At 39.0% G+C, this 24,307-nt stretch overlaps 5 protein-coding genes across 6 annotated transcripts; 3 read left to right on the top strand and 2 right to left on the bottom strand.

Moving 5' to 3' along the window:
- Window positions 1-1,239: 1,239 nt before the first annotated feature.
- On the top strand, window positions 1,240-5,337 carry LOC140377141 (uncharacterized). Its single transcript, XM_072462455.1, has 6 exons — window positions 1,240-1,423; window positions 2,097-2,335; window positions 3,175-3,254; window positions 3,527-3,646; window positions 3,715-3,880; window positions 5,128-5,337. Exons 2-6 carry the CDS (start codon window positions 2,110-2,112, stop codon window positions 5,304-5,306), a joined length of 771 nt encoding a protein of 256 aa, XP_072318556.1. The 5' UTR covers window positions 1,240-1,423; window positions 2,097-2,109; the 3' UTR covers window positions 5,307-5,337.
- Window positions 5,338-5,358: 21 nt separating this feature from the next.
- On the bottom strand, window positions 5,359-6,624 carry LOC140377144 (lysozyme g-like). The gene is made up of 5 exons (XM_072462458.1): window positions 6,488-6,624; window positions 6,317-6,397; window positions 6,062-6,258; window positions 5,719-5,869; window positions 5,359-5,627 (listed from the first exon to the last, which is right to left on the bottom strand). Exons 3-5 carry the CDS (start codon window positions 6,110-6,112, stop codon window positions 5,491-5,493), a joined length of 339 nt encoding a protein of 112 aa, XP_072318559.1. The 5' UTR covers window positions 6,113-6,258; window positions 6,317-6,397; window positions 6,488-6,624; the 3' UTR covers window positions 5,359-5,490.
- A 783-nt stretch (window positions 6,625-7,407) lies between these two features.
- LOC140377712 (N-acetylmuramoyl-L-alanine amidase-like) lies at window positions 7,408-10,305 on the bottom strand. The gene is made up of 4 exons (XM_072463247.1): window positions 10,116-10,305; window positions 8,872-9,732; window positions 8,322-8,532; window positions 7,408-7,829 (listed from the first exon to the last, which is right to left on the bottom strand). Exons 1-4 carry the CDS (start codon window positions 10,186-10,188, stop codon window positions 7,526-7,528), a joined length of 1,449 nt encoding a protein of 482 aa, XP_072319348.1. The 5' UTR covers window positions 10,189-10,305; the 3' UTR covers window positions 7,408-7,525.
- A 1,936-nt stretch (window positions 10,306-12,241) lies between these two features.
- On the top strand, window positions 12,242-15,236 carry LOC140377940 (trafficking protein particle complex subunit 5-like). Its single transcript, XM_072463561.1, has 2 exons — window positions 12,242-12,610; window positions 14,208-15,236. The coding sequence occupies exons 1-2, from the start codon at window positions 12,341-12,343 to the stop codon at window positions 14,502-14,504; spliced, it is 567 nt and encodes a 188-aa protein (XP_072319662.1). The 5' UTR covers window positions 12,242-12,340; the 3' UTR covers window positions 14,505-15,236.
- Window positions 15,237-18,374: 3,138 nt separating this feature from the next.
- Window positions 18,375-23,165, top strand: mcoln1a (mucolipin TRP cation channel 1a). Of its 2 annotated transcripts, XM_072463455.1 has the most exons (13): window positions 18,375-18,663; window positions 18,948-19,115; window positions 19,196-19,352; window positions 20,183-20,264; window positions 20,349-20,445; window positions 20,747-20,846; window positions 20,935-21,041; window positions 21,139-21,288; window positions 21,366-21,467; window positions 21,555-21,677; window positions 21,743-21,949; window positions 22,067-22,197; window positions 22,280-23,165. In XM_072463455.1, exons 1-13 carry the CDS (start codon window positions 18,574-18,576, stop codon window positions 22,314-22,316), a joined length of 1,551 nt encoding a protein of 516 aa, XP_072319556.1. In that variant the 5' UTR covers window positions 18,375-18,573; the 3' UTR covers window positions 22,317-23,165. The 2 variants fall into 2 exon arrangements, with proteins under 2 accessions (XP_072319556.1, XP_072319555.1); XM_072463454.1 differs by having other exon boundaries at window positions 21,366-21,677.
- The last annotated feature ends 1,142 nt before the right edge of the window (window positions 23,166-24,307 follow it).

Raw genomic sequence — 24,307 nt, 5'->3', positions numbered from 1 at the left:
TACTGACGATGGTGTTATCCAACTAACAGGGTGTTACTGAGCGACCAGTACTGCTGTTTGCACTAAAGCAAAAGTATTAGTCTAAATAGTATGTCTTGTATTCATATCCTAACGCTAGTGTGAAAGAGATGGTGAAACAGATTTGTCATTTTCGGTGAAGACCCCGAGTGAGCTCAACAGGACGCTCTGTTGCAAACAACAGCTTTTTAAGAAATCACAACACAGAAATCTCAGCTCACAACAGGGGCATTTACACACACCAGTGCGTTACTGTTGTATTCAAATCATTGTCAGGTTATCGCAGATCTTTGTGTTACCAAAATACATCCATGTGGGGTTTTTCACATTGAGTATGACACTGCGGTTCAGTTATGGTGCTCTATTGCCTCCACTGTCTCACACAGTTCTGACTGTGACAGAAGGCGTGTGTGTGTGTGTGTGCGTGTGTGTGTGTGTGTGCGTGTGTGTGTACGTTTGTTTAAAAATAACACCGCCTCATTTATTTCATGAACGCTAGTGCTGTTACATGACGTGCCATAGAACAAAGTTTTTACCGTGTTTGACGAGGGTTATGGCGGCAGAGACAGACTAAAAGACTAAATTACCAGATCATTGTTTTATCTTGAGCTAATGTTGTCAAATCCAGTATATTAAATGACATGAAAGATTATATTAGTTCCAGTATGATAGGACAAATACATTTCAGTGTTCTGTATCCTATGAATGATACAAAATAAACTTTGCAGTGCACCTTTGCAAACATTTGACTGCGTGTGGCTTGTTAATATTTGCTCAGGCAGCGTTCATCTGTTAATACAATATATTTTTCTGTTCAAAAATCACTATGAAAAACATTGTATTGATCATAAATGTATTTCATATAAATGCCGTTTTTAAACAAAAATATTATGATTTGCTTTCGCATTTGTGTCTGCAAATACTCACGCTTTTAGGACTTATTTGGGTCTGAATAATCAAAAGCCCTTGTTTTATGAGTAAGCTTTGTGCACATTAGGCTGCTGTTTCACTGGCAGAGATGAACATGTTCACTCATCTCACACTTGTGCGTTATTAGCATGAAAACTGGCGGAGTGGTTATTTCAGAAGAATGAACTGTTGCATTAGTTTTGCTTCTCTCAAAGTTGCCCACAGTGTCTTTTGTAACTGCAATGTAACAACGCGAGTGTCGACACTGAAGGTTTTTCACTCTGGTCCAAGCCACTGTCCTCCTCTGCTTTAGATGAGTCTGGTGTTTCTCATGAAGATCTTTGTACAGAGTTGTCAGTGGGTTTGAGTGAGGAAACTGTGTGGTCGAACTGTTGGTCTGTCACACACTTCCTCATCCTTCTACTCGAGCGCTCGAGCTGCTCATGAGCCAGACACATTCACGACTCACTGGGAAGAAAAGGTGAACCCGCTTAAGGTGAGTATCCCGTTTTTAGAGGAATCCGTCATCTGAGTAGAATTACTTTAATGTCTTTGAGTACAGTTTTTAATTAAGTTGTTGTAATCAAATTGAAAGGCAAACAAACCTAACTTGAAATTATTTAGCTCAGGTAAAATGCCAGTACTGAATTCAAATGTCTGACACTTAGATACAAATGTGTTAAACAGTTACTGATGCAGGTAAAAAAAAAGAGAAGGAACGAAAAGGAACAAAAAATACTCCAAGATTCTGCAATAAACTATATTGAATCTTTGAGTATTTTTTGTTCATTGTTGTTGTTCACAACATAATCACAGGGACTAATTTAGTTCCATTTACAGAATAGCTTTAAACATTTTGAAGTTATTCTTCAATCATATTACACATCAATCATACAATACTATATTTTTAAATAATAGAAACATTAAGTGTACAAAAAAATGAAATGAAACTGTATTTCATGTCAAAAATAAATCTAAACAAATATAATCTATAATAAAATTCACCTATGAATTGTCAATCAGGACAATACTGCCCCCTGTAGCTGCCAGAATAGAAATTAGAACAGTATTTTAAAAGCTTATAGGTCTTTGGAGTGAAAACATTCAAGTGTGACCTATAAACATTGATACAAAGATGATAAAGATGTTTCACCTGAGTGTGTTCGTAGCCCCTTCGACACAATGCCACGCTCGTTCCTGGTGAAGCGAGGGGGTCTTCATCCAGTCAGTCCCACAACCAGAGCACGACTGGGGCTGAAGGGCCAGAGAGGAGGCTGGGACACACCTGCAGAGAGCAAAGACACTGTGGACAGCAACATAGAGCTGCTCACGTCCCTGCAGCCTTTCAGCGCGGTCGGCAACGCAGACAAAACTGTGCACTTAGTGGAGAATCGTCCCACGTGGGAAGGTAATGGAGAAGTGGAACATGTGTGATTTTGATGGAGAAATGGGGATTAGCCTCAGAATATGACAAGTTGGACAAACAATAATGACTTGGATATCAGAGCAGATCACAGTAAAATACATTTGTAATTGTATTTTACCGTATTTTCCGGACTGTAAGTCGCACCCGAGTATAAGTCGCACCAGTCAAAAAATGCATAATAGAGAAGAAAGAAACATATGTAAGTCGCACTGGAGTATGAAATGTGATGTGTGAAAATAAGGCAAGGCAAGGCAAGGCAAGTTTATTTGTAGAGCACATTTCATACACAAGGCAATTCAAAGTGCTTCACACAGCAGGAAAAATGCATTAAAATCACAAAGAAATTACAGAAACAGAAATACAATAAAATTAACTAAATTAAAAAATGTAATAAAAAAACACCTTGCCACAAAGGGTAACGTGTTTTCGGAGTCCAACACCTTTTTAAATCCTTTTTAAATCAGTCCAACTAATGGTACGTACAAATTACATCACATATAAGTCGCTCCGGAGTATAAGTATATAAGTATAAATATAAGTATAAGTCGCACCCCGGCCAAAACTATGAAAAAAGGTGCGACTTATAGTCTGGAAAATACGGTACATTATTTGTTTAATTAATTGACTTTGTATTTTTGAACAAAAGCAAAATCCAAATGTGTAGGTTTTCCTCGCCAAGAACAGAAATGTGGTCTCTTTATTTTACGATTTAAGATACTGTACATGAAATATAACAGAGAAGGACAAAACATGTAACAATAACAATTTAAAGTGTCTGTAAGAAATATCACTAATTATCCTACATGATTTGTTTTTTACAGAAAGACTGCAGAGTGGCTTTGAGGAGACGAAGAATAACCCCAAGTACATTACCAGATCGCAGCGCTCGCTCTGTGATGAAGTAAATGTTTTCCTGAAATATAGAGTATATACCATCAGTGTTTGCTTATGCAGTTTGAATAGTATTAGTGAGTTTGTTCTGTTTTAGTTTAACATAGCAAACAGTATAAACAAGCAAGCAATGGCAAACAAGCTGAAGGTTCAAACTGTAACTATATATTGAAATTCAATTCTCATACACTTGCAATATTACAGTTTAAACAAAATGTTGGACCGTACAATTTCTCCATATTAATTTAATCACTTTCTTTTTTTGTTGCTTTTTTGTTGCAGACATTTTCCTGTAATTCCAATTTGAGACTTCACATGTGCAAGTGTCACCCAAACAGAACACTTCTCACTGAAAAGAACTCCAGTCGATCTGAGAGTGAGCGGTTTTCATCTAGACTAAAGGTGAGTACACGGCAGGACTAGTATTTAAAGTCGGCTGTACGTATTTCATGTTAATTCGTTACTGTTAGGAGCGGTCGTTTGCCTGTTGTGTGTGTGGGAAGTCGTTCAAGCGCTCCTCGACTCTGTCCACACACCTCCTCATTCACTCGGACACACGGCCCTTTGCCTGTCAGTTCTGCAGCAAGAGGTTCCACCAGAAGTCCGACATGAAGAAGCACACTTTCATACACACAGGTGAGACATTCATTTGTTTATATTTATTGCTATCATATTCAGAAGTCATCATCATGGCACTGGCACTTGGCTCTATGTATTTGGGCCTCAGAACTAGTGCGTCTTGAATTAACATACAGATAATTATCCTTCCCTAATATCACGCTACTCTGACATATGTATTTCAAGTGGATTCATTCAAAATACAAAAAAAAATGCTTAAGATCAGCATGAAATGGAAAGACATATTGCATAATTTTGCTAAAACCAACTATTTATTTAGCTTTTTTATTGAATGCACCACCAGCAGTAATCCCATAATTATTTTTTGCCATAACAAGATTTTAATGTATTATGTGTTCCACGAGTAGTTTCTTGGTTTTGTGACACAGCTAACACTGTGTGGGCCCCATTTTGTCTGGGCAGTGTGGGTTTCACATGGGCATGGGTTGTGAGTGGGTAAGTAGTGGGACCCAATTGGGGTTGTAAACATTGGCCCAACAGGGGATATAAGTGGGTATGTGGGCATAGGTTACATTTGGGCAAATGTATGTGGGCCCCACTTGAGTTTGCCAACTTGGGTGCCATGTGAGTAGTGAAGTATGGGCCCCATGTGGGATCTAAGTGGGATAATCATATTTATCATGAAATATTTTCTACTTTAAAAACTCACAATAGAACAAACATGCATGTACCAAATACATATCATATGTTTCATTATTTTAAGTTTTTACTGACCAGTAAACACAAAAAAGTCTGTTTTTAGCAGTATATAAAAGAGTATACTGTAGGTAAACATTTTACGTACTTATCTGATATATACTTTAAGTGTGTGTTAAATGTACAGTACACTAAAAGTCTAAGTAGGGTCTGAATCCAGGAGGATGTAACGAAATGTATTCATGGATCAGTCCGATATCCAGAGAGTTTCCTGAGATATGCTGAATGAGCTGATCTGCTAAAAATACTAACAAATGAGATTTTAGTATAAAGTTAGCTTCTGATTTCCTAATATTCTTTTAAACTGCCGTTTTGTTCTCATCACTGTTTTGAAATGTGAGTTAATTTTCCAATTTTGTGAGTTAATTTTCCAATTTTAAAAATGTATGCATATTTATCAACTAAGAGCTTTTATAATTTGCTTATGATTAATGTAATTAGAGGCCCATTTAGGCAAATTGAACTGGTAGCCCTCGACCAACTCGGTGCTATTGAAAAGGTTGGTGACTCCTTGTCAGACACTGACTGCTGTAGTGTTCTTGTTCCAGGAGAGAAGCCGCACACGTGTCAGATCTGTGGGAAGAGCTTCAGTCAGAGCTCCAACCTGATCACCCACAGCCGAAAGCACAAAGAGAGCCGGCCCTTCCACTGCCCCCACTGTCTTTACGGCTTCACCCACAAACTGGACCTGCGCCACCACCAGGACTATTACTGCACCCGGACATGAACTGTTCTACGGCCCAACCACCAATCATAATGTCATGACAACACACAGCCAGTTTATTAGAGATTGGTGTTTAATGTAGTGGACGGTATTAAACAAAACTGTTAATTCAATAGTGCATGATAATATTGCTTTACTTTTTGCTATAACTTTTTATCATGATGTAGCACTTAGTAAACACTGACAATTAACCAAAAAGATTTATTTTGTACCACTGAGCCCTGACCACGACATCATTGGAGTAGTCTTTGCCTGTTGTGTTTTCATCCACATTGTCATAGCTGTCGACATTCCCGTCACCGATGTTGTATGCAGCAATCGCTCCTGCAGACACATAGAAGACATCAAAAATGCAATTACGGTCACTTTAAATGAAATGTCATGCAATGTTTGGTACAGACTGTGTTCTACACACCTTTCAGTTGCTGTGCTTTAGACCAGCTTCCAAATTTTTTACAAATCTGACCAGTAAAATAAAGCAGGATCTTTGTGCCCTGACACAGGTGTTCTCGGCTGTTCCATTCACCCTTATGTGTATGGTTTCCTCCATTTGAAGTCACATCAACCTTCAAAAAACATAAGATTAAGCACACCAATGATAAGCTTTTGTTTTATATACAACACCATGGTGTGTTTGTTAGTGATCACTTTAAATAAGAAGAAACATCAACATATGTCAACATACTTGATCAAATTAGTCAAAACTACTGAAACTAAATCAAACTTCACAATTGAGGGGTTAGATTTGTTTTATTCACCTGCATCAGCCCCCAGGCACGGCCATGGTCTCCCCAGCCATTTATCAACATATTTCCCGCTCTTGATTCTCTGGAGATGATCCCTGCGATGAGAGCTGGGTCGATTTTTTACTTACTTCCCACAGCCACGATATCTCCTTTGTATCTCATCATTCTTTCCAAGTCAGTCTGTGCCATTTGTTGAGATGCTTTCACCCCTAAAGCATAGAACAAGTAGTGGTGTTTTCCTCTCCACATGGGGAATCAATAACGTACCTTTACATCCTAGATTGTCTTGATTGGCTGTTTGTTGGGATGCACCTGAAGCATCTCTAATGATATTAATGTCTACAAAACCTGTGTAAAATAGACACATTTACCACATTTAAAACAGAGACAAAGGAATTTCACAACAGGGCTCAGTATACAAATGAAGTTGACTCTCACCCATGGTCTTCTTTTGTGGTCGTTTGAGTGAAATCAGACGTGTTCTTCAGCCCACTACTCCACAAGGTTCTGATGCTAGTTAACAGTGGACCATATTTTATAGGCAGCAGTTTTCTTTCATTTACATTTTGAGTTTCAGTTATGTCACTTCTCAGTGAGCATGTGATTTGCTGGAAACAAAAAGGTGAGTCTACAAAATTGGGGGGGGGGGAAATGTTGTATTTTTAAATGTTTGACTAACATATTTTAAACATGTTTTCTGTCATAATGATCTGGCTCCCAGTTTGAGCCGGTACTTTTCATCCCTTCACTGCCCAGAGTCCCCCTTACTGTTACCTGTGTCATGAAGACCTCTTTATGTCATGATGAACTCTCTGCCCATGCGTGTGTACAGGCCTGTATAAAACCAACCATGGGCCCACCCTACACATCTCTCTCGGGCAAAAGAATAATCTCTGCATAAAACAATTGATTCAAAACCTCTGATTTCCTTCTCTCACAAGTGTACAAATCACAAACATTTCCACAACACTGTCAGTCAGTGCTTGCTTTGTTTTTAGTTTGTTTTTTACCTTGCTCTAAGTAAATTGAGTATTGAGTATGGTGGAAAATTGATATTGTTCGCTCAGTTCTTGCAAATTTAAAAAATATATTGTTGATATTTCATTTTTTTTTTATGTAATTGCCAATGTAATTGCTCTGTCCATATCAAATAAAGAAATAAGGGTACATTTTTGTTGTCAATGTCAGAATTACCTTTTATTTGTCCTTATAAAACTGTTTAATTTAGTCAGAGATGTTGTTATTTTGTACAAGTACAAAAATAAATTGAATTGACTTGAATTGTTAGCAGACGTTCTAGAATCACTAACTAAAAAGTAAAACATATCATGCACATTTTTAGATTTTTTACCTACATTTTACCTATGCAATTTAGCAGTTTTTTCCTGTAATATACTTGAATAAAAGTGCATTAGCTCTGACAAATTATACCACACAATTGGTTATTTTCTGTAAAAGCCACCAACCAGCCACCTGTCATTCCCTAAAGTTGCCCCATCGACTTATCTCAGAGAAGAATGCGTCTCCAGGACAGGTTGTGTAGTTGACCGCCTGCCTGTGGCCTTTGAGGGTGAAGTTGGAGATCAGTCTACCTCTGCCCACAGCACACTGAACCAGCTGGTGCTGCAGCAGATCCATGGAGTAACGCGAGGGCAAGACCGCTGAGTAGTTTCCGATGAACGACACCCCGTACCCAACGCTGTTCTGACCTCTGGTGTGTCTTCCCACTGTGTTCCAGCCGGTGCCTTCGTACACATATCCATCTGAGCCCACCACAAAACTGCAGAGAACAAAATTAAATCAAACACAGAAGCAAATATGCAGGAAAGAACTAAATTATTTAAATATGACCTTATTTTATTTGTTTTTTCTTGCCCGAAGGCTTTAATTGACAGGGCAGCCGCAGCATGAAATGGGGAGAAAGAGGGAAGTGTAGCAAATGGTCAAGGGCCAGGATCAAACCCACAATACACCATGGTAACAAGCACACATGTGCAATACCCTTACCCATTCTACCAACGGCAAGTACAGATGTCACTTTCATACCTACAAGTCGGAGTTTGTAATAGTAGCGGCATTAAAAAAAACACCTGATGTCGGCAAAAAACACATTCAGACTCAAATTATTCAGTTCTATTACTGTATTGTTTCTTTTTTGTTTCAAAATATATATTTTTTGCATGAGTTTACAATGAATATTTTATCATTGTATTATATAATATATTGAAATTACTGATAAATGTTTGAGGCTCACTGGTGTATTATTTTGTACCTGTAACCAATGTCGTTCCAGCCGCGCTCCTCCTGATGGAAGCGTTGCATGGCTCTCATGTCCCGGGCGCAGTCAGTGAAGGACAGACAGGGTGTGGAGGGAGTGTAGGTGTGATGGACAAACAGGTGATCCAGAGGCAGGGACAGAGGGATTGGGGTACCAATGTGGGACTTTGCTCCCCACTGGCATCGGGGGATTACCTGAGGGCAGTCTGATCAAAGAGAAAGTACAGCACATTAGAGCTGAACTCTGCTCAAACATATTTTGTCCCCATCCTCTCATTGGTTAGCCTCAGCCTCAGTCATGCTGAGTGAGTGACAGGTGGATTTAATTAATCAGAGTGAAGTGATTTAGTGTCCTTTTACTTTTAGCATATGGCCATAAGTATTTTCTTCGTTGCTCATAATGGAACATTTGTTTTGAATGTCTTGTTAGGTTTGAAAACATAGCATATATTTACTAGCACTATGTCATCTTAATGCTCCTTAACCAATTAATGTGGAGCATAAAGATGACTTTTCAACAATAAGACTACAAACAGGTTTCTTACCCCAGTACATGCTCACAAACTCCTTGAGCCCCTCCGTCACTGCTTGGGCAATCCCAGTGTCAAAGGCTATCCACTCAGTCCTCTCCAGCTTCCAAACCAACGCCAGTGTCTCCATCACCTCATTTTGCAGATCGATAGGCTCCAAGACCAACCGTGATAAGTGTCTTCTTTTTGGGCTAATTTTATCAGTCAAACCATCCAGGCCCTGCCCCTCCCGTAAGTCAAAAGTGTAGTATCCATTCAAAATCTCGCTGAGGGATGGTAAAGCTTCAGATTTAGGCAGGTTGCTCAGATGTGTCCCAAGGATAAGCCCATCCATTCCCCCACTTATGACAGCATCAGTAGCTAAAGTGGGTAAGTGGTAGAGTTTGAACAGTTTTGGGTACTCAACGTTATCCCAGCATCCGTTTGGCCCTAAGCGATATGAAGCGGGGAAATCTTGGAGGCTGAGGAAAGTCAACCCCAACGTCCTTCCTAGTGTGAGAGGGAAAAGCCCAGCAGGAGGAGTCCCGGCCGTCCAGGCACTGAGTCCTGCTTCTATCCCGAGCATCAATGGTGCAAGGGCCACGGTGGTGCCATCAGGGGCCAGCACCACGCCCCTCTCTTCACCATTGTCAGTCACTATGTGGTGGAGGGCCTTGTCGAAAAAGCTGAAGGATGAAGTGTTGAGGATGGCTGTCTCTAGACCTGCAGTGTCAGTGAAAACATGAGAGGTGCCCAAGAAGTGCACGGTCATTGCGTCGTCATGACCCGCGATTCTCCGCAGAGCTCGAACCAAAGCCAAGGGGGGCAGGCTGAGGTTGGACTCTTCCACCTGCCGCACGGCCCGTATTAAGCTGTCTATATTGCGCAAGTGGCCAACTGAAAGAAAAGAGATGGATTATGTTAATATGCCATAACGTGGACAAAAATGTGTAAATGGTTTGGCCAAGTGGCATACAAACAATTTGCGTAATATCACTCAGAGACCCAATCAATTTAGTGGCACTGTTGATACATTTTCAGATTATGGGGTATTTTAAAGGATTAGAATTGATTATATGGTCCATATTGCAATCAATAAAAGAACACTTATAATGGCCTACACTCTGCTTGGGCTGTTTTGTAAAGTGAGCAAACACAGTGAAAAAAGTATAGAATCCAAAGACATTTTCCAAATTCTATGTAGGCATATGTTAAAAGACATATATTACATTGGTTAAAACTAATTTGGCCAACAGACATTCTTATTTTTTCGCACTTACCTGAAGATCTGCTGTAGACAATGAACAAGGCCAAAAAAGTCAGACTAAAAAACAACTGTCCCAGTGAAGTCATAGTGCTGATAAACACAGGCTATTAAATTCTTGTTCTTGAGTCTGTAAAGTAGGCTTTACTCCAAAGATTTGATGAACAAGTTTTGCTGAGATTTCTAAATGGCAATGGTAGGTTAGATAAGTAGCCTACGTGAAAGCTTCTCTTTGTACACTGCTAAATGTCCAAATATTGATTTAGACCTTTGTTCAGTTCAGTCAAAAACAAACTATTCCTGCTTGTCAGTCAATGGTCTAAAGATTCAGGTCAATTCAGGACTGACTTGACCTGGTTACACATTTTTATGTCAAGACAACGCATAATTGTTTGAAATTTGCTTAAATTTGAAATATGATCAATAAGTTGTAAAATTAGCTCCTACAAAGCCTAACCATTCACAAACAAAGCTGTAATTTACATATTAACAGTGTATTTATAGTTATGATCAAAGGTAATTAATTTAGCATATATTTATTATTAGTGCTCGTCTTCTGATCTGATGGTTGGCGATTCGAATCACGCTCTGGTAGAGCGGTCAGATCCACTAGCCCGCAGGGTGGCAGCTGCCTCAGGTGAATACTGCTGTTGTGTCCTTGGGCAAGACACTTGCCGACTCGCCCCCAGTGTCTGCGAACAACTGGTGTGTGATTGTATGTGTGAATGGTTGACTGGTTCCTTGAATGCCTTGACGATAGAAAATCGCTATATAAATGTGACCATTTACCATTTATTTATTCTATACAAGTGAACAGTTCAACACAAAAAGTTCAACACAAAAATCAACACAAAAATTCAACATGCACTGCATCTAATTAAAAAGCCCATTACTGCGGATTGAAATAAAGGCTACCAGTATATGCAACATAATGAAATAAACAATGGGGAAAAGTTCCTGAAAGCAATAAACTGGTGACTCTGGACCTGCACCTGAGTCTTTCTAGACAGACAGTTAGATACGATAAGATATTCCTTTATTGTCCACATATGGGGAAATTTTGTTCTCTGCATGTTAAGCACTAAAATCATGTGTGTTTTATATTCAGATAGAAACAACCTATACCCATGAATTTAGACGTGCCTAACGCAAAGGTGCACAACGAGACCGCAGTCCATTTTTCGTGGGACAACCTGGACATCGCGGATAGCGCACTCGCACAGGCCTTTCAATCCAACACAAACACTCACAAACACTCACAGTTCTTGTGCGTGTTACATTCACACGTTTGTGCTTTGACAGAGCAGTGTTTCAGATGAACCGGGGCCCTCTGTGTTGAGTTGCACCACAGATGTAATTTATTTGTATTTATGGTAAACTGGGCCAGACCATAATGCTTGGTGGTTTGGAGTTGGCCCGCGAGCCGGCTATTGGAGACACAGGGTCTACAGATGCAGAGGTGGGTAACGAAACATTTTACTCACGTAAGTTACTTCAAAATAATACTAAGTCGACGTGCAAAGTAGTGGTCCAAGAAATTATAATTACAAGAAAATATTTGGGGAAACTATTACTCAAGTAAGAGTAACAGACTGGACCTAACATCTGAATTATAATTTTATAATGAAGGGTAGGCCACAAAACATGTGCGCATGCGCTCATGCTTTTGTCCTTTGTAGATTTACTCCGATATTAAAATAGATCCATGATTTACTCACAGTGGGAAAAGGAACCAAAACTTTTATTGTTGTAAATTGAGGAAATGTCCCCACCTCGGGTATTTAACAATTAGTTCTCAATAAAAATAAAATAAAACATGAATAAATGGTTTATCGGTGTTAAGGATCCGTTTTAACCAGAGTCAAGAGGAAGTCAGTCTTCAAAACATGTATGCATTCTTTTGGGGAAGACGAGTTAATAGACCCACCTAGCTACTCCAGACAGGGCAAATATAACAACTTTTATATTTTATTTTGATAGCGCACATCAATCCCCCCAAACTGATCCGTCACATCCTGGTGACGCCGGCTCATCGGGTCATGTGCCCATATGTCATGTGATACAGTGACGTTTCACGCAACACCCGGAAATGAGCGATTCCACAACAAACTAAAATTGTAAGCGAAATCGTTTTCTGTTTATGTCTTTCTAAAGCGCCTTCGGCTGCAAACATCGAGTCTTCTTCCACATTGGCATAGCACTGCAGCTACACGATTGTCTTTTGGTCGTCATCAGTAAAAGATGGAGACTCGCTTCACGAAAGGTAAATCCGCCATACTCGAGCGCCCTCTCTCGCGACCCAAAACCGAAGTGAGCGTGTCCGCCTTCGGGCTGCTCTTCTCGGAGGTGGTGCAGTACTGCCAGAGCCGCGTGTACTCCGTGACCGAGCTCCAGGCCAAGCTGTCCGAGATGGGGCAGCGTGTGGGGGCCAGTCTGCTGGACGTGCTGGTGCTCAGGGAGAAGAACGGCAAGCGCGAGACCAAAGTGTTGAATATACTACTTTTTATTAAGGTAAAAAGACACACAACCCCTCAAATTTAAAGAGGACATGTTTTACAAAATATGCTTTTAATGAGCCGTCAACCTTTATTACAACTGTGTTTCCTCATCACGAGTTTACTCATAGTTGTATTTTGATTGATTCATGCATGTTTTAAGTAATCCTGTATTGTCCTGTAACTGAGCATCAGATGCACTGGAAATTCCTGTTTTCTCCTACCCCCTATCTCTGCCCACATCCCTGTACTTAGTTGAGATTATTAGAAAAAAAAATGAAGACTCCGAGTGACTTGTGTAAAGTTCTAAAATTTCACGTAGCCACTTTTCAAAATCAAAAACATGTAAATGACACTATGCTACTTTTTATGGGGAAATTTCGCTACAAAGAGGAAGTCTTGCAGTTTTGAACAGGAAGTCAATGGAGCTGTTCCCATTACTATGCCGCTTTAGACCAATATTGCGGTTTATAATGACGTCTTGTGACAATTTGCCATTTTGGTCAAAATGATTTATTGTAATTCACTCAATTTTCACTTGAATGCAGCTTTATGTTCAAACAAATCCACTTTTTCCATCCACACCTCCAACTGGTCATCTTCAGCAATGCTCTGAGTGAGTGACAGGAGGATCTAACTAATTGCAATTAAGTGTGCCCTCTCGACACAAGCAAATGACTTTACTTACACATTCAAAGCAATACAAAGAAAATTGTGCTATTAATTTAATCTTTGGTATATTACCCACCCCTACTTAGACTATATATAAATTTGTATATTTAGGCATACAATATCTACAAAATGAAGATATTATAATAACCAGGATTTCCCATTAATACAGAAGACTTTTATAGGAGAATCTAATTTCCTCACCCACAGTGTAAAAACAAGTTGAACACTAAACTGTTATTACAAATTATTCCTTTTGAACTTTCTAAATACAATATAAAGGTAATTGCACCTAAAAGAAACCACGTACAAATTAAATAGAGGCAATCTATCACATTTTTACTCCAACATATCGCTTAACCCTAATAAATAAAACCTTTTTAATAAGAGTTGTCTGTGCATGGGAAACACTGAAATTATGAATGATTAGCTTATCTAGGCTATATCTTTCTTCTAATGATAAGTATGCAAATATTGTATAATGCAAAAGGGGCTTTCCTCGTAGCTTTTATTTATATTTTATTATGAGCCATCAGATTTTTTTCCCCCCATTATCAGTTAACAATTCACAAACTAGGAACTTGCTTCGGCGTCAATGTGCAGCATGTATAATAATAATAATAATAATAATAATAATAGTAGTATAGACTATGCTGAAATGAGATCAAATAAAATAAGGGCATCAAAAAACAATTTTTTTACTTTGCCTAATGTTAAACCAGTGGATATTTTATTTTGTAATGACCCAGCAGTTTATTTTATTTTCCACAGTTCTTTTGTTTATTTTTTTGGTATCATTTTTGCCAATATATCTCTTTAAAGGTTTGGCACAGTTGACCACAAACATACAGTTTTTGATGTTTAGAGTCAATGTCAAAACGTATTAAGTGTTATTTGTATGTGGCGTAGATTCTTTATGTTATAATTATTTTGTGCTTTTACAGGTAAATGTTTGGAGATCCCTCTTTGGAAAGGAGGCCGACAAACTGGAGCAGGCCAATGATGATGACAAGACGTACTACATCATCGAAAAGGAGGCTCTCGTAAACACTTATATCTCTGTTCCCAAAGACAACAGCACCTTGAACTGTGCGGCCTTCACTGGAGGGATTGTGGAGGCCATTCTGGCAAACAGTGGCTTCCCCGCTAAAGTCACCGTCCACTGGCACAAGGGCACCACTCTCATGATCAAGTTTGACGAGGCAGTGATCGCCAGGGACAAGGCTCTGGAGGGCAGATAGATAGTAAGCAATATGCACCAACCAACCTGCGAATGTCAAGGAAAAGGATGCATTCTTGAAGTATCTTTTAGGTCATACATTAGTTTTAAGTTTAGTTTACGCTGGCTTTGTTTTTCTTCGTCTGTTATGTAAAATAAACAGTGTCCAAGCAGGTTTTCACTCAAATAAAGAGCTGAGGATTCAAAAGCTCTCTTAGGCATTTTTCATGGACCTATCATCTGACTCAAAGAATGCTTCCAAAATACATACCGAAGTTTAGTTACAGTCTTGAGGGCATGTTAAAGGAGCACTACGTAACATTTATTGCCACCTTCTTGTCTTGACAAGCAGATGATGTCATACCATGGAACAATCCAGGTAAAGCATTAACATCACCATGTAGAAATGCATGGGGTGAACCCTCCATCTGAAATAATACATAGTGCACCTTTAGGGATCTGTATACTACAGTAAAAGAAGATTAACAAGTGTGAAACTAAATATTTCTTAATATGTTTGATGAAACTGTGGTGTTCTTTTGCAACAATGGAAGTTCAGTGTTGTGAAATGAAAGGGAAGAGGTGTCATTGCCAATTTACAAAGCTGTTTATTATTTAATTCATTTGTTTTAAATTAATAACTTGTTATTTAGACGATATTATTTTCTAACACTCATAATAATGTGCTTTAAATCTATTTATTGTAGTCTTGTATAGTTGACTGAAAACAATGAAAAATAAAACATCCAAATAAACTGTGTCTCGCGTGGCCCTCCTTGAGGTCAGATGACTGGATTGGCTGCTTGTCACGTGATGTGGGTCACATGACCACACGGGAAGACTCGAGGCGGCGCCGCTGCTGCTGCAAGAGAAACAGTGCAGTATATGTTAAATAGAAGAACTCCATTTATTACGTATTTACTGTGTTCGAACAAGTATCACCATGACATCAGAGGAGCCGCGACACTCCTCAGGTATGTACTGCAGTTCTACTTTTACTTTTCACTCTCACAGATAACTCCGTTAGTTCAAGACTTGTTGACAAAGATAATAAAGTCGATTCCTTTTGTCTTCTCAAAACGAGACATGATCTTTGATACTTGGGCAACTGTTGGAGAGTTGACATTGTATGCAGTCACAATGGTTATTACACTACCTGTAATTACACTGAGATGGCCTTTATAACACTAAACAAGAGCCATACATAGTCTAACACACAGTAAAGACAAACTTGCTTGACTCGTTCAGTTGTCATTCAAAAATGATCTTGTCCTCTCAGTTTAATATATATGTAAAGCCTAAATATCAGGTCAGTTATGTGTTATATAAATGTGCAATCATGTTCACATTTATACACATCATTGCGCTTCTGCTTTAGTCCTCATTTCTTCTAAATTAGTTTAGTTGAATCTCTTTTTTTGAAGGGACAATGTACAGAGCTCGTAAAAGATCAAGATGTTCCACACCAGGTTGTAGTTAAGTGGGTAACTTCCATCTGCAGTTTCTTTTTAGAAGAATAATTTCCGATGGCTTTGCACTATTGAAACTGTCCATTAAACACATATCACGGTACATTTGTAATGATTGCATTCAAGACATTCCCTTTAGTGGTGTGTGACATTGTATTTCATCTGTGTGTGTGCCAGACCCGATTGCAGAGCAGATAGTGGTGGATTGTTGACAGTTTTTGGCTGGTTTGAGTGACATTTTGGTCCCTATGTGCTTGAGCTTCACAGGAGGACATGAACTGGAAAAGCCTGATCGCTTCAAAGATTAGATGAACTGCTCCTGTCTAAAAGTGTCTTTGCTGAAGTCCTTGGCTGTCGTCTGGCACCCAGTTTTGTCCGTCACATCTCTGTCTGACACACTCTGATCAAAGATATCAGTGCGTGTGGCTTCAGAGATGTTATCAGGGTGAAATGTTGAGGTGAAATGGCTCGTTCCAGCTGTTTTGTAGTCACGCAGTCTTTCAAACACTCGTCACAAACTTGTCTGTATCGTTGTTTAAGGCCGTGATGATGACAAAATGAATCTCAGTCTTGTTTCGGAGGATCCTGATGAAAATAATCAAAAGCTAAATGAAATGTGCTAAAACGTGCCGGTAAACGTATTATCGTAGGTTTAGAATGGGAAATGATTGTAAACTTACCCTCAAAAGTAGCTTTAATTATGAAAAACATTTATATTTGAGAGAATAAATGGTTAATAATAGTATTTCACGTCAAAGGGCAGCTCTGAATCCACAACTATATTTATCATCAGTGGATTATCAAGTAGAAATATCAAGTATTTTATTTTTGTATTATTATAAAATGACAACGAAAACAGAAGCGGTCTGGACCAGAGAGAACACGAGGAAGAATAAAATTAGAAAATAAGGTGGTGGCATCCAAAAAAGAAGGGTTAAAACATGTGATTGACCCTAAATGTGTCTGTCTTTGTTGCACCTGTTTTCATTTTGAATCTAGTTCTTCAATTTTCATGCCACATTCTATATTCAAACAGAATTACCAAAATACACTTCCTATTGTAAAACCAATAATGGGAAATGAGGGTTTTCACTTCACGCTTATATTTTCTATCAGCGTTTTTATCTGAAGAATAAACCTTGAAACACTTAGTAACCACTTTACAAACTGAACAATATTAACTTTATTATAACTACTGTAACTTATTTGAAAGAAAAGTGATAATAAATAAATAATAGGTCAAATATTTTAAAGTGCCTCTGACAGGTTGGACGACTCATTGAACTCAAATGCAGTTAAGATAAATATATTTAGAATTTTGTTAACAATTTTTAATAATGCTATCCCAGATTAGCTCACTTCCTGTTTGTTATTGATGACACTAGGAAATTACCCAGCAAACACTGGGCAAAAAGTCATATTTTTTCATTTGACAAACAAAAATCTATGAGAGTGACTTTTTTTGTTGAACTCAAAAAGTTGTTTCTTTGTATAAATTATGCATAAACTTTGACTGGAATGAGTGTCCCTAGTGTGATGTCACTTCCAGTCATTGACCTTTCTCCACAAATACCGACTCGATTGGTGTAAAACTATAATTTATATGTACAACAGGTATGAATACACCAAATAAAGTCAACATTAGGAAATCGTAAAATCCTGTCATTGGCACTTTAAGTATAAGCCGAGATTACTGACGTTTTTTGGCTTCATAACAAACATTTTCAAACCAAACCTGGAATTTCCTTCATAACCTGTCAGTGAAAACGCTACAGGGAGAGTGTCATTATGATCTAGTTGTGACAGAGGTGATAGTGACAGATCAGGTTTAAGTTCTGCTGACAAAGGCTTCAGTAAATGTAGGGTGACGGGACTAGACATGGCATCAGCACCTTTGAAGCTCATCAACGTCCAAATCTACAAGTTTGTGTCACTAGAGGGCATTTTAGAGAGCAGCATACGTTTGGTTTTATTTGAATTCATTGACGTTCTTAAATTAACACAGTTTTGTTGAATGGCGTGGAAAATCACCTTGAATATTTTGACACGTGCAGCGCTCTCCTGGTAACGGAAAGGATTAGAAAAAAGAGCTTTTCAAATGTTTGTCTCACGCAAATAACGACAGTTGTTTAAAGATGGTATTTTGAGGTTTGAAATGTCAAAGATATATCTGATATTTGACACATATTGAATTGGGCAGTGATGCATTTATGAAAAAATAAGTAGAACACATTTACAACATAAAAGATAATGTTGTATTCTTTTCCATGTTCCATGAGTTAAAACTGTCCGACTTGGTAATTTGTAGTTTCCGTCATTGACTTTCACTCGCTTGCCGTTTTTCTGTTTCTACCACAAACACTACACTAATAAAGATAAGAGGTGTGAGTTCCCGTCAACGTTTGTTTCCCCCTTTGCTTTTCAGACCACGAAGGCCTTCCTTGTCCTGTCACTCGTTGTGGCTCTGGGGACAGCGGTGGGGAACACGACACTCTCCACACGCATGGCAACACAAACAGACACAGCCACGCCACCCGCCAGCTCCCGACCCCCTCCGCCGGGCGCTGGGTCGGCGCTGACCACAAAGAGGAGGCTCTTCGGAGGAAACTAAAGTACTTCTTCATGAGTCCCTGTGATAAATTCCAGGCAAAGAGTCGCAAGCCTTACAAACTGATACTGCAAATGCTCAAAATTGGCATTGTCACTGCACAGGTAAAAGTAAACGCTGACTTTTTGCGCAATCCAATTACTTCCTATGAGCAATGTGCGTAAATTCAAATGCAGAAACACAACACTTCCGCAACTATTAAGTAACTGTTTAACTATGAGTGTTTAATGTTCTCCCATCCGTGTACTGTTGTAATGATTGAAAAGAGATGTGATAAAACATAAGTGAAATATAAAATGTATTATCTTCAATGTGTCGAAAAAAGCTGCTAAAAAATACCACAAATGATTTTAACATGTGTTTATTGTCTTTTTGTCTTTGAATACAGTTGGTGCTGTTTGGCCTCAGTAACCAGGTGGTGGTGACTTTTAAAGAGGAAAACACGATGACCTTCAAAAACCTATTTCTCAAAGACTACGATGAGTCGACTGATGATGCATTTGCGGTTTACACTCAGAATGATGTGTACGACCACATGTTCTACGCCGTGGACCAGGTTTGCCTCAATTAAAGTTATTTTTAAATCAGAAGTAAACCTCTTTATAACTGCTCCTCTGTGCTCTTTTGCCCCTGTAGTACTTGGCCTTACCTGAGACCACAGTGGGGCGCTATGCCTACGTGTACGGGGCTGGTGGGAACGACACTGCACTGACCCTGTGCCAGCAGTACTACAGAAGAGGACACATCGATCCCACCAATGACACTTTCGACATAGACCCTCATGTCCTCACAGGTAGATGGACAACGCAACATGCACTTTTACACAGAAGATATAAGATGCAATCCAGACCAGCTGAGTTGTGTTTCTGTGTTCAACGTGTGCACTGCATTTGGGGGTCTTGATCTTCAAAACAGCATCCGCATGACTACTCTTAAATCCTTTTCTACGAGGGAACAAAAATAAATACAAATAAATAGTTTTAAAAGGCTGCAATGTTGTCCATATGGCCCACCTCTGTCTATATAAAGGTTATGTAGATGACATCACAGCATGGCAGAGTGGTAAACATGAGAGAGTCAGTGGTGAGGAATGACTCGTTCTCCTGTAAGAGATCAAATGCCAAAGTTCTGCTCCAGCAAATACAAAGGTCCAAAACTCTATTTTAGTTTGTATGTGAAGAAAATCATGTAAACCACATAAACGGCTCTAATAAACACTGCAGGCCGTGCTCACTTTCATCACTGATACAGACTTGAGATCACGCACAGTAAACTGAGGCCTGTCTGTCCTTAAATAAGATGTTTAAATAAGATGTTTCAGAGTTTGTTGAGGAAAATACCTGTTGTACGTTCTGCTGGGCAATTAATCAAAAGATAGAGCGCTCAAGTTTGTTTTGAATAGAGACACTGAAGGAAGATATTTGAGTATTTTTTTGTATTAAATGGCACAATTTAAAAGTATGTTTAGTTAATGTTAATGTTTTGAAAAGACAAACGGAATGAAGATCGAGTATTTTTTTTAATACCGCCCAAAAAATAAGAAACACGCTCAGTCAGAATGTTTTAATAAAAGATAGCCAGTGCATAACCTCGATACACTTCTGTGCTTCACTGTGTGTTCAGATTGCGTTGGCGTGAACCCTTTGTTGATCCCCTCAGTTCCTCTCACCAACACCTACAGGAACTTCACCCTTAAATTCCACAAGTAAACACCACGACACCCTAAGATGTCATCCGTGCAGTATGTAAGAGAGTTTTATCCGTGTCTAAGTCTCTTTCCTGTCTGCAGGCTCATTAACGTCACCATCCAGTTCCAACTGAAGGCAATCAATATCCAGACTATCATCAACAACGAGATCCCAGACTGCTATACATTTTCAATTACCGTGAGTATTTGTTTAGATATATTATTATTTCTAGTTTTTTAACAGCATAGACCGTAGCTAATGCATTGTTCCAGTTTTGCAGAGGTATTTCTTCACAAATGTCTGAAGTAGAAGGCTCAAAACACTGAATAATTGCACAGGACATTCGCTCAAAGTTTCACTAAATGTATTCTGGGCTCTTTACTTGATTGTCCCAAACTATTCATAACAAAAAGAGAATATGGTCTTTTTGATTAACAGTATTTTGACTCCTTAATCAAACGTTGACATCATATTTTTGTGTCATTTCCCCATCCTGCAGATAGTCTTAGACAACAAAGCGAACAGCGGCAAAGTGAAGATTTGGTTAAAGAATGACGCCTCTATAAAGGAGTGTAAGGACCCAAGTGTCTCAGGACAAGGTAGGTCCATTCACTTACATTTGGTGTACAAACTCTGCCATTTTACGACTACACTTGACGACTGTGTTTTGTGCTTGGGTGTTTACAGCTGAAAACTACTCTCGCATGGCGTTTGATATCATCGTGGCCGTGGTGTGCCTGTTGTCACTGCTGCTGTGTGGACGCTCCATACTGAGAGGGATCATCCTGCAGCAAGTACGGACAGAATTACACACGGAGCAGTTACACGCCGTTTCATCGTCTCGTTTTCTATACCGCTTGTAACTTCTCTTACTGCTGTCACTTCGCTCAGGAGTTTGTCCAGTTCTTCCGAGAGTGTATGGATCGTAAAGTGGGCTGGTCAGACCGACTGGAGTTCATCAACACGTGGTACATCCTCCTCATCATCAGTGACATATTCACCCTCATTGGCACGTTCATCAAAATTGGAATTGAGTCTAAGGTTTGTGTTACCGAATGATTTTAATGTCGCTTTTTATTGTTTTACAACTAAAATTCATCATGTTTTCCCCTTGGCAGAATTTCTCATCCTACGACCTCTGTGGGATTCTGCTGGGGACCTCCACTCTCCTCGTGTGGGTCGGAGTCATTCGTTATTTGACCTTTTTCCAAAAGTACAATGTCCGTACACTGAAAAATGTTCAAGTACATATTGTACGCATTAGAGTGTTTAGAGTATATCATCTGATCCATTTCTTTTCTATAAAGATCTTGATCGTGACACTTCGCGCTGCCTTTCCCAACGTCATACGGTTCTGCTGCTGTGTAGCTGTCATCTACCTCGGTTACTGCTTCTGTGGCTGGATAGTTCTGGGACCGTATCATATGAAGGTAAATCCCCCTTTTGTCATGCTCGTATAAAATGCCCGTTACTGTTAATCTTGTTTCATTTTCAGTTTCGATCTTTGTCCATGGTGTCCGAGTGCCTCTTCTCCCTCATCAATGGAGACGACATGTTTGTGACGTTTGCGGGCTTGAGAGAGAGCAGCACTCTAGTGTGGCTCTTCAGTCAGGTGTATCTGTACTCCTTCATCTCCCTCTTCATCTACATGGTGCTGTCTTTGTTCATCGCTCTCATCACAGGAGCATACGAGACTATCAAGGTACAACTTATTTATTTATATTATTTTATTATTGACAGATATTTTCTTTATTAGTTTAAGTTCTTCAGGTTTCTTATTTGAATATTTATTTCATGTTTTGTTTTCTGGTTAATTAAGCATCAAACCCAGGAACCAGTGCACATCACAGACCTGCACGCCTTTATAGCAGAATGCACAGATGCTCCGAGCTCAGGGAAGTTCAGGGGACTGGAAACATCTCCATGTTCCTTCTTCTGCTGCTGTGACAGGTAACGCATGTGTCTGTACCATAAAGACACACCATAAAGAACTTTCATTTTCACATCTGCTGATAATCTATTGACCTTTCAGAACAACGACATATGAGGATGTCCTTCTGGTGAACTGAAAACAACCCGTGACCTCAGGTGTGTCACTACCTCCCTCTAGTGGCCTTAAGGACACATTACTTGTGAATATGCCACTTCAAATTTGTCATTATGTCACTGACGCACAAACACAGGCCTTTAATGTTTTACAGCAACAGTATTTTTTTAAAATGTAGACAGAGTTCATTCATTTCTAATACATGTGACAAAACATGTACATTGTAGTTTGTATTTTGAAATGTTTTTTACAAACTGTCAAACCGGTTATGAGGGTTATGGTTCTGAATTGCACATATTTACTGCTCAATGTGTCTTTATTATGTATTTTAATCAATATAAATTATAAAGTCATGCTATTAAAAGTGGTTGCTGCCATAGCATAGCAAATATTTTCTCTGAGAAAACTCTTAGAAAATCCCAACATGGTAAAACACTGCTGCACAAGAATATTGTTAATCACTACAAAAGCCGATTTACTTTATTCACGTTGTATCCATGTGGTCCAAGAATTGACTTTAATATGGGGCAATCCATTGTTTTATTTTTTATTTTGATGTGTAGGTTTTTGGTAATATGTTGTTATATTTTAACCAGAAGTGTGCAAATAATTATTACAGTTCATAAATAGGTTAAAGTATGCTTTTAGGCTTCTGTATTTGCATGTGCAAACAATGTGCCTGTGTATACCTTCAGAATACAGCCTTTGCCTTCTTACTCATACATGGGATGTACCTGATAAGATGACTCTCCTTGTCTTTCATACGGCACTTGAAGTTTTACTTGAAACCAAACTGTTTGTACTGTGTATTTATATTTGATTAAATTCAATGTAGTATGTTTCAGAGTCCAGAAGGAGGTGCACTTTCACATGTGCCTGTGTCTGCATTTTATAATACTTGTTCACTATCAATAAGACTGAGTTCAAGCAAAGAAAGGATGTACACAGTGTTGTGTGTTGTGAATTGTTGAGTTTGAACATACGGCCTACAGTCTGCTGCAGGACGACCCAAAAAGATGAGCTCATATCCTGCTTATGGAGCTGCACAGACGCAGGCCTTTGGCTGATGATGAAGCACATCTTCACTTTGATCATACCATACATTATGCACAACTCTGTTCTTAATGGTTAGGGCAAGACTCAGCAGCTGGACACTGTTTTTATTACTCCTGAGTGTCTTAGTAATACATCTCAGGAACTTTTTGCAGTATTGAATTAGTTCCACTTTTAAATGGTCTTTTTCCAGTTCTCAAAAATAGTAATGCATTAGTGTTGTGTACCCCTGTTGTAGCTATTCAGAGTTTGTCTGCAGTGAGGGTTTTCTTGACTGTATGTGGGCCAGGGCTGCAACAATTAATCAATCAATTAATTGCAACTAATGGAGCATTTAAATAATCTAATTTAGTAATCGAATAATTGTTAACTGGTCCATATATACAGTAGGTTCCAAAACATGCCATGAGCTGAGAAAATACGTTTTTTGACTCAAATTGGGCGGTAATTGCCTGAAAATGTGTCCATTTTGTGAATTTGATGAAAGCACTCTTTTGTCCATAAACGTTCTCCACCAGGATCCTCAAACAGCTTCACTTCACTGGTTAATCTGGGTCAGAATCAGTACAAATCGAGACTTATTGATGAGCAAAATGATGGTTAGTTGCAGCCCTAATGTGGGCTTTTGTCTGTTTTCTTTGAGGTGTACGGCAAACTAAATAGACATTTTCTGAGCTGTGAAGTCTGTATAAGTGTATGATTGCACCAGTCTATCCTAATTGTGTTAAAGGTTTCCTCCACACTGCACTAGAACCACTCCCTCGTGAAACCACATTACAGACTATCTGAAATGGATGGGCAGGATGTGAGAGGATTTGGAACTGTAGCTGTGATATAATGAAGGGTGCCATTCGTGATACACAAATGAAAGAAGTGAAACTATTAAATGGAGGTAGTGTTTGTGTTGAAAATTCATAACAAAACAAAAAAGGTTGAAGAAGCGTTAAAAGTTTATTTCTT

The sequence above is a fragment of the Eucyclogobius newberryi genome, unplaced genomic scaffold, assembly GCF_026437365.1.
Source record: "Eucyclogobius newberryi isolate DKJ021-1_F unplaced genomic scaffold, fEucNew1.0.hap1 SCAF_4, whole genome shotgun sequence".
In the NCBI taxonomy this organism is placed as follows: domain Eukaryota; kingdom Metazoa; phylum Chordata; class Actinopteri; order Gobiiformes; family Gobiidae; genus Eucyclogobius; species Eucyclogobius newberryi.
This window is presented reverse-complemented; position numbering and strand designations above follow the sequence as displayed.

Excerpts from the sequence above, each read along its gene's own strand:
- LOC140377144 (XM_072462458.1), bottom strand. The coding sequence starts at position 6,112 with ATGTTGATAAATGGCTGGGGAGACCATGGCCGTGCCTGGGGGCTGATG. Across the intron at positions 5,870-6,061 it reads GTGCCTGGGGGCTGATGCAG|GTTGATGTGACTTCAAATGG; the intron begins GTGAATAAAACA and ends TGTTTTTTGAAG. Across the intron at positions 5,628-5,718 it reads TAAAGCACAGCAACTGAAAG|GAGCGATTGCTGCATACAAC; the intron begins GTGTGTAGAACA and ends ATGTGTCTGCAG.
- LOC140377141 (XM_072462455.1), top strand. The coding sequence starts at position 2,110 with ATGCCACGCTCGTTCCTGGTGAAGCGAGGGGGTCTTCATCCAGTCAGT. Across the intron at positions 3,255-3,526 it reads AGCGCTCGCTCTGTGATGAA|ACATTTTCCTGTAATTCCAA; the intron begins GTAAATGTTTTC and ends TTTTTGTTGCAG. Across the intron at positions 3,647-3,714 it reads GGTTTTCATCTAGACTAAAG|GAGCGGTCGTTTGCCTGTTG; the intron begins GTGAGTACACGG and ends CGTTACTGTTAG.
- LOC140377712 (XM_072463247.1), bottom strand. The coding sequence starts at position 10,188 with ATGACTTCACTGGGACAGTTGTTTTTTAGTCTGACTTTTTTGGCCTTG. Across the intron at positions 9,733-10,115 it reads TGTCTACAGCAGATCTTCAG|TTGGCCACTTGCGCAATATA; the intron begins GTAAGTGCGAAA and ends CTTTTCTTTCAG. Across the intron at positions 7,830-8,321 it reads TGGAACGACATTGGTTACAG|TTTTGTGGTGGGCTCAGATG; the intron begins GTACAAAATAAT and ends TGTTCTCTGCAG.
- mcoln1a (XM_072463454.1), top strand. The coding sequence starts at position 18,574 with ATGAGTCCCTGTGATAAATTCCAGGCAAAGAGTCGCAAGCCTTACAAA. Across the intron at positions 21,042-21,138 it reads GAGGGATCATCCTGCAGCAA|GAGTTTGTCCAGTTCTTCCG; the intron begins GTACGGACAGAA and ends CACTTCGCTCAG. Across the intron at positions 21,950-22,066 it reads GAGCATACGAGACTATCAAG|CATCAAACCCAGGAACCAGT; the intron begins GTACAACTTATT and ends TGGTTAATTAAG.
- LOC140377940 (XM_072463561.1), top strand. The coding sequence starts at position 12,341 with ATGGAGACTCGCTTCACGAAAGGTAAATCCGCCATACTCGAGCGCCCT. Across the intron at positions 12,611-14,207 it reads ATATACTACTTTTTATTAAG|GTAAATGTTTGGAGATCCCT; the intron begins GTAAAAAGACAC and ends GTGCTTTTACAG.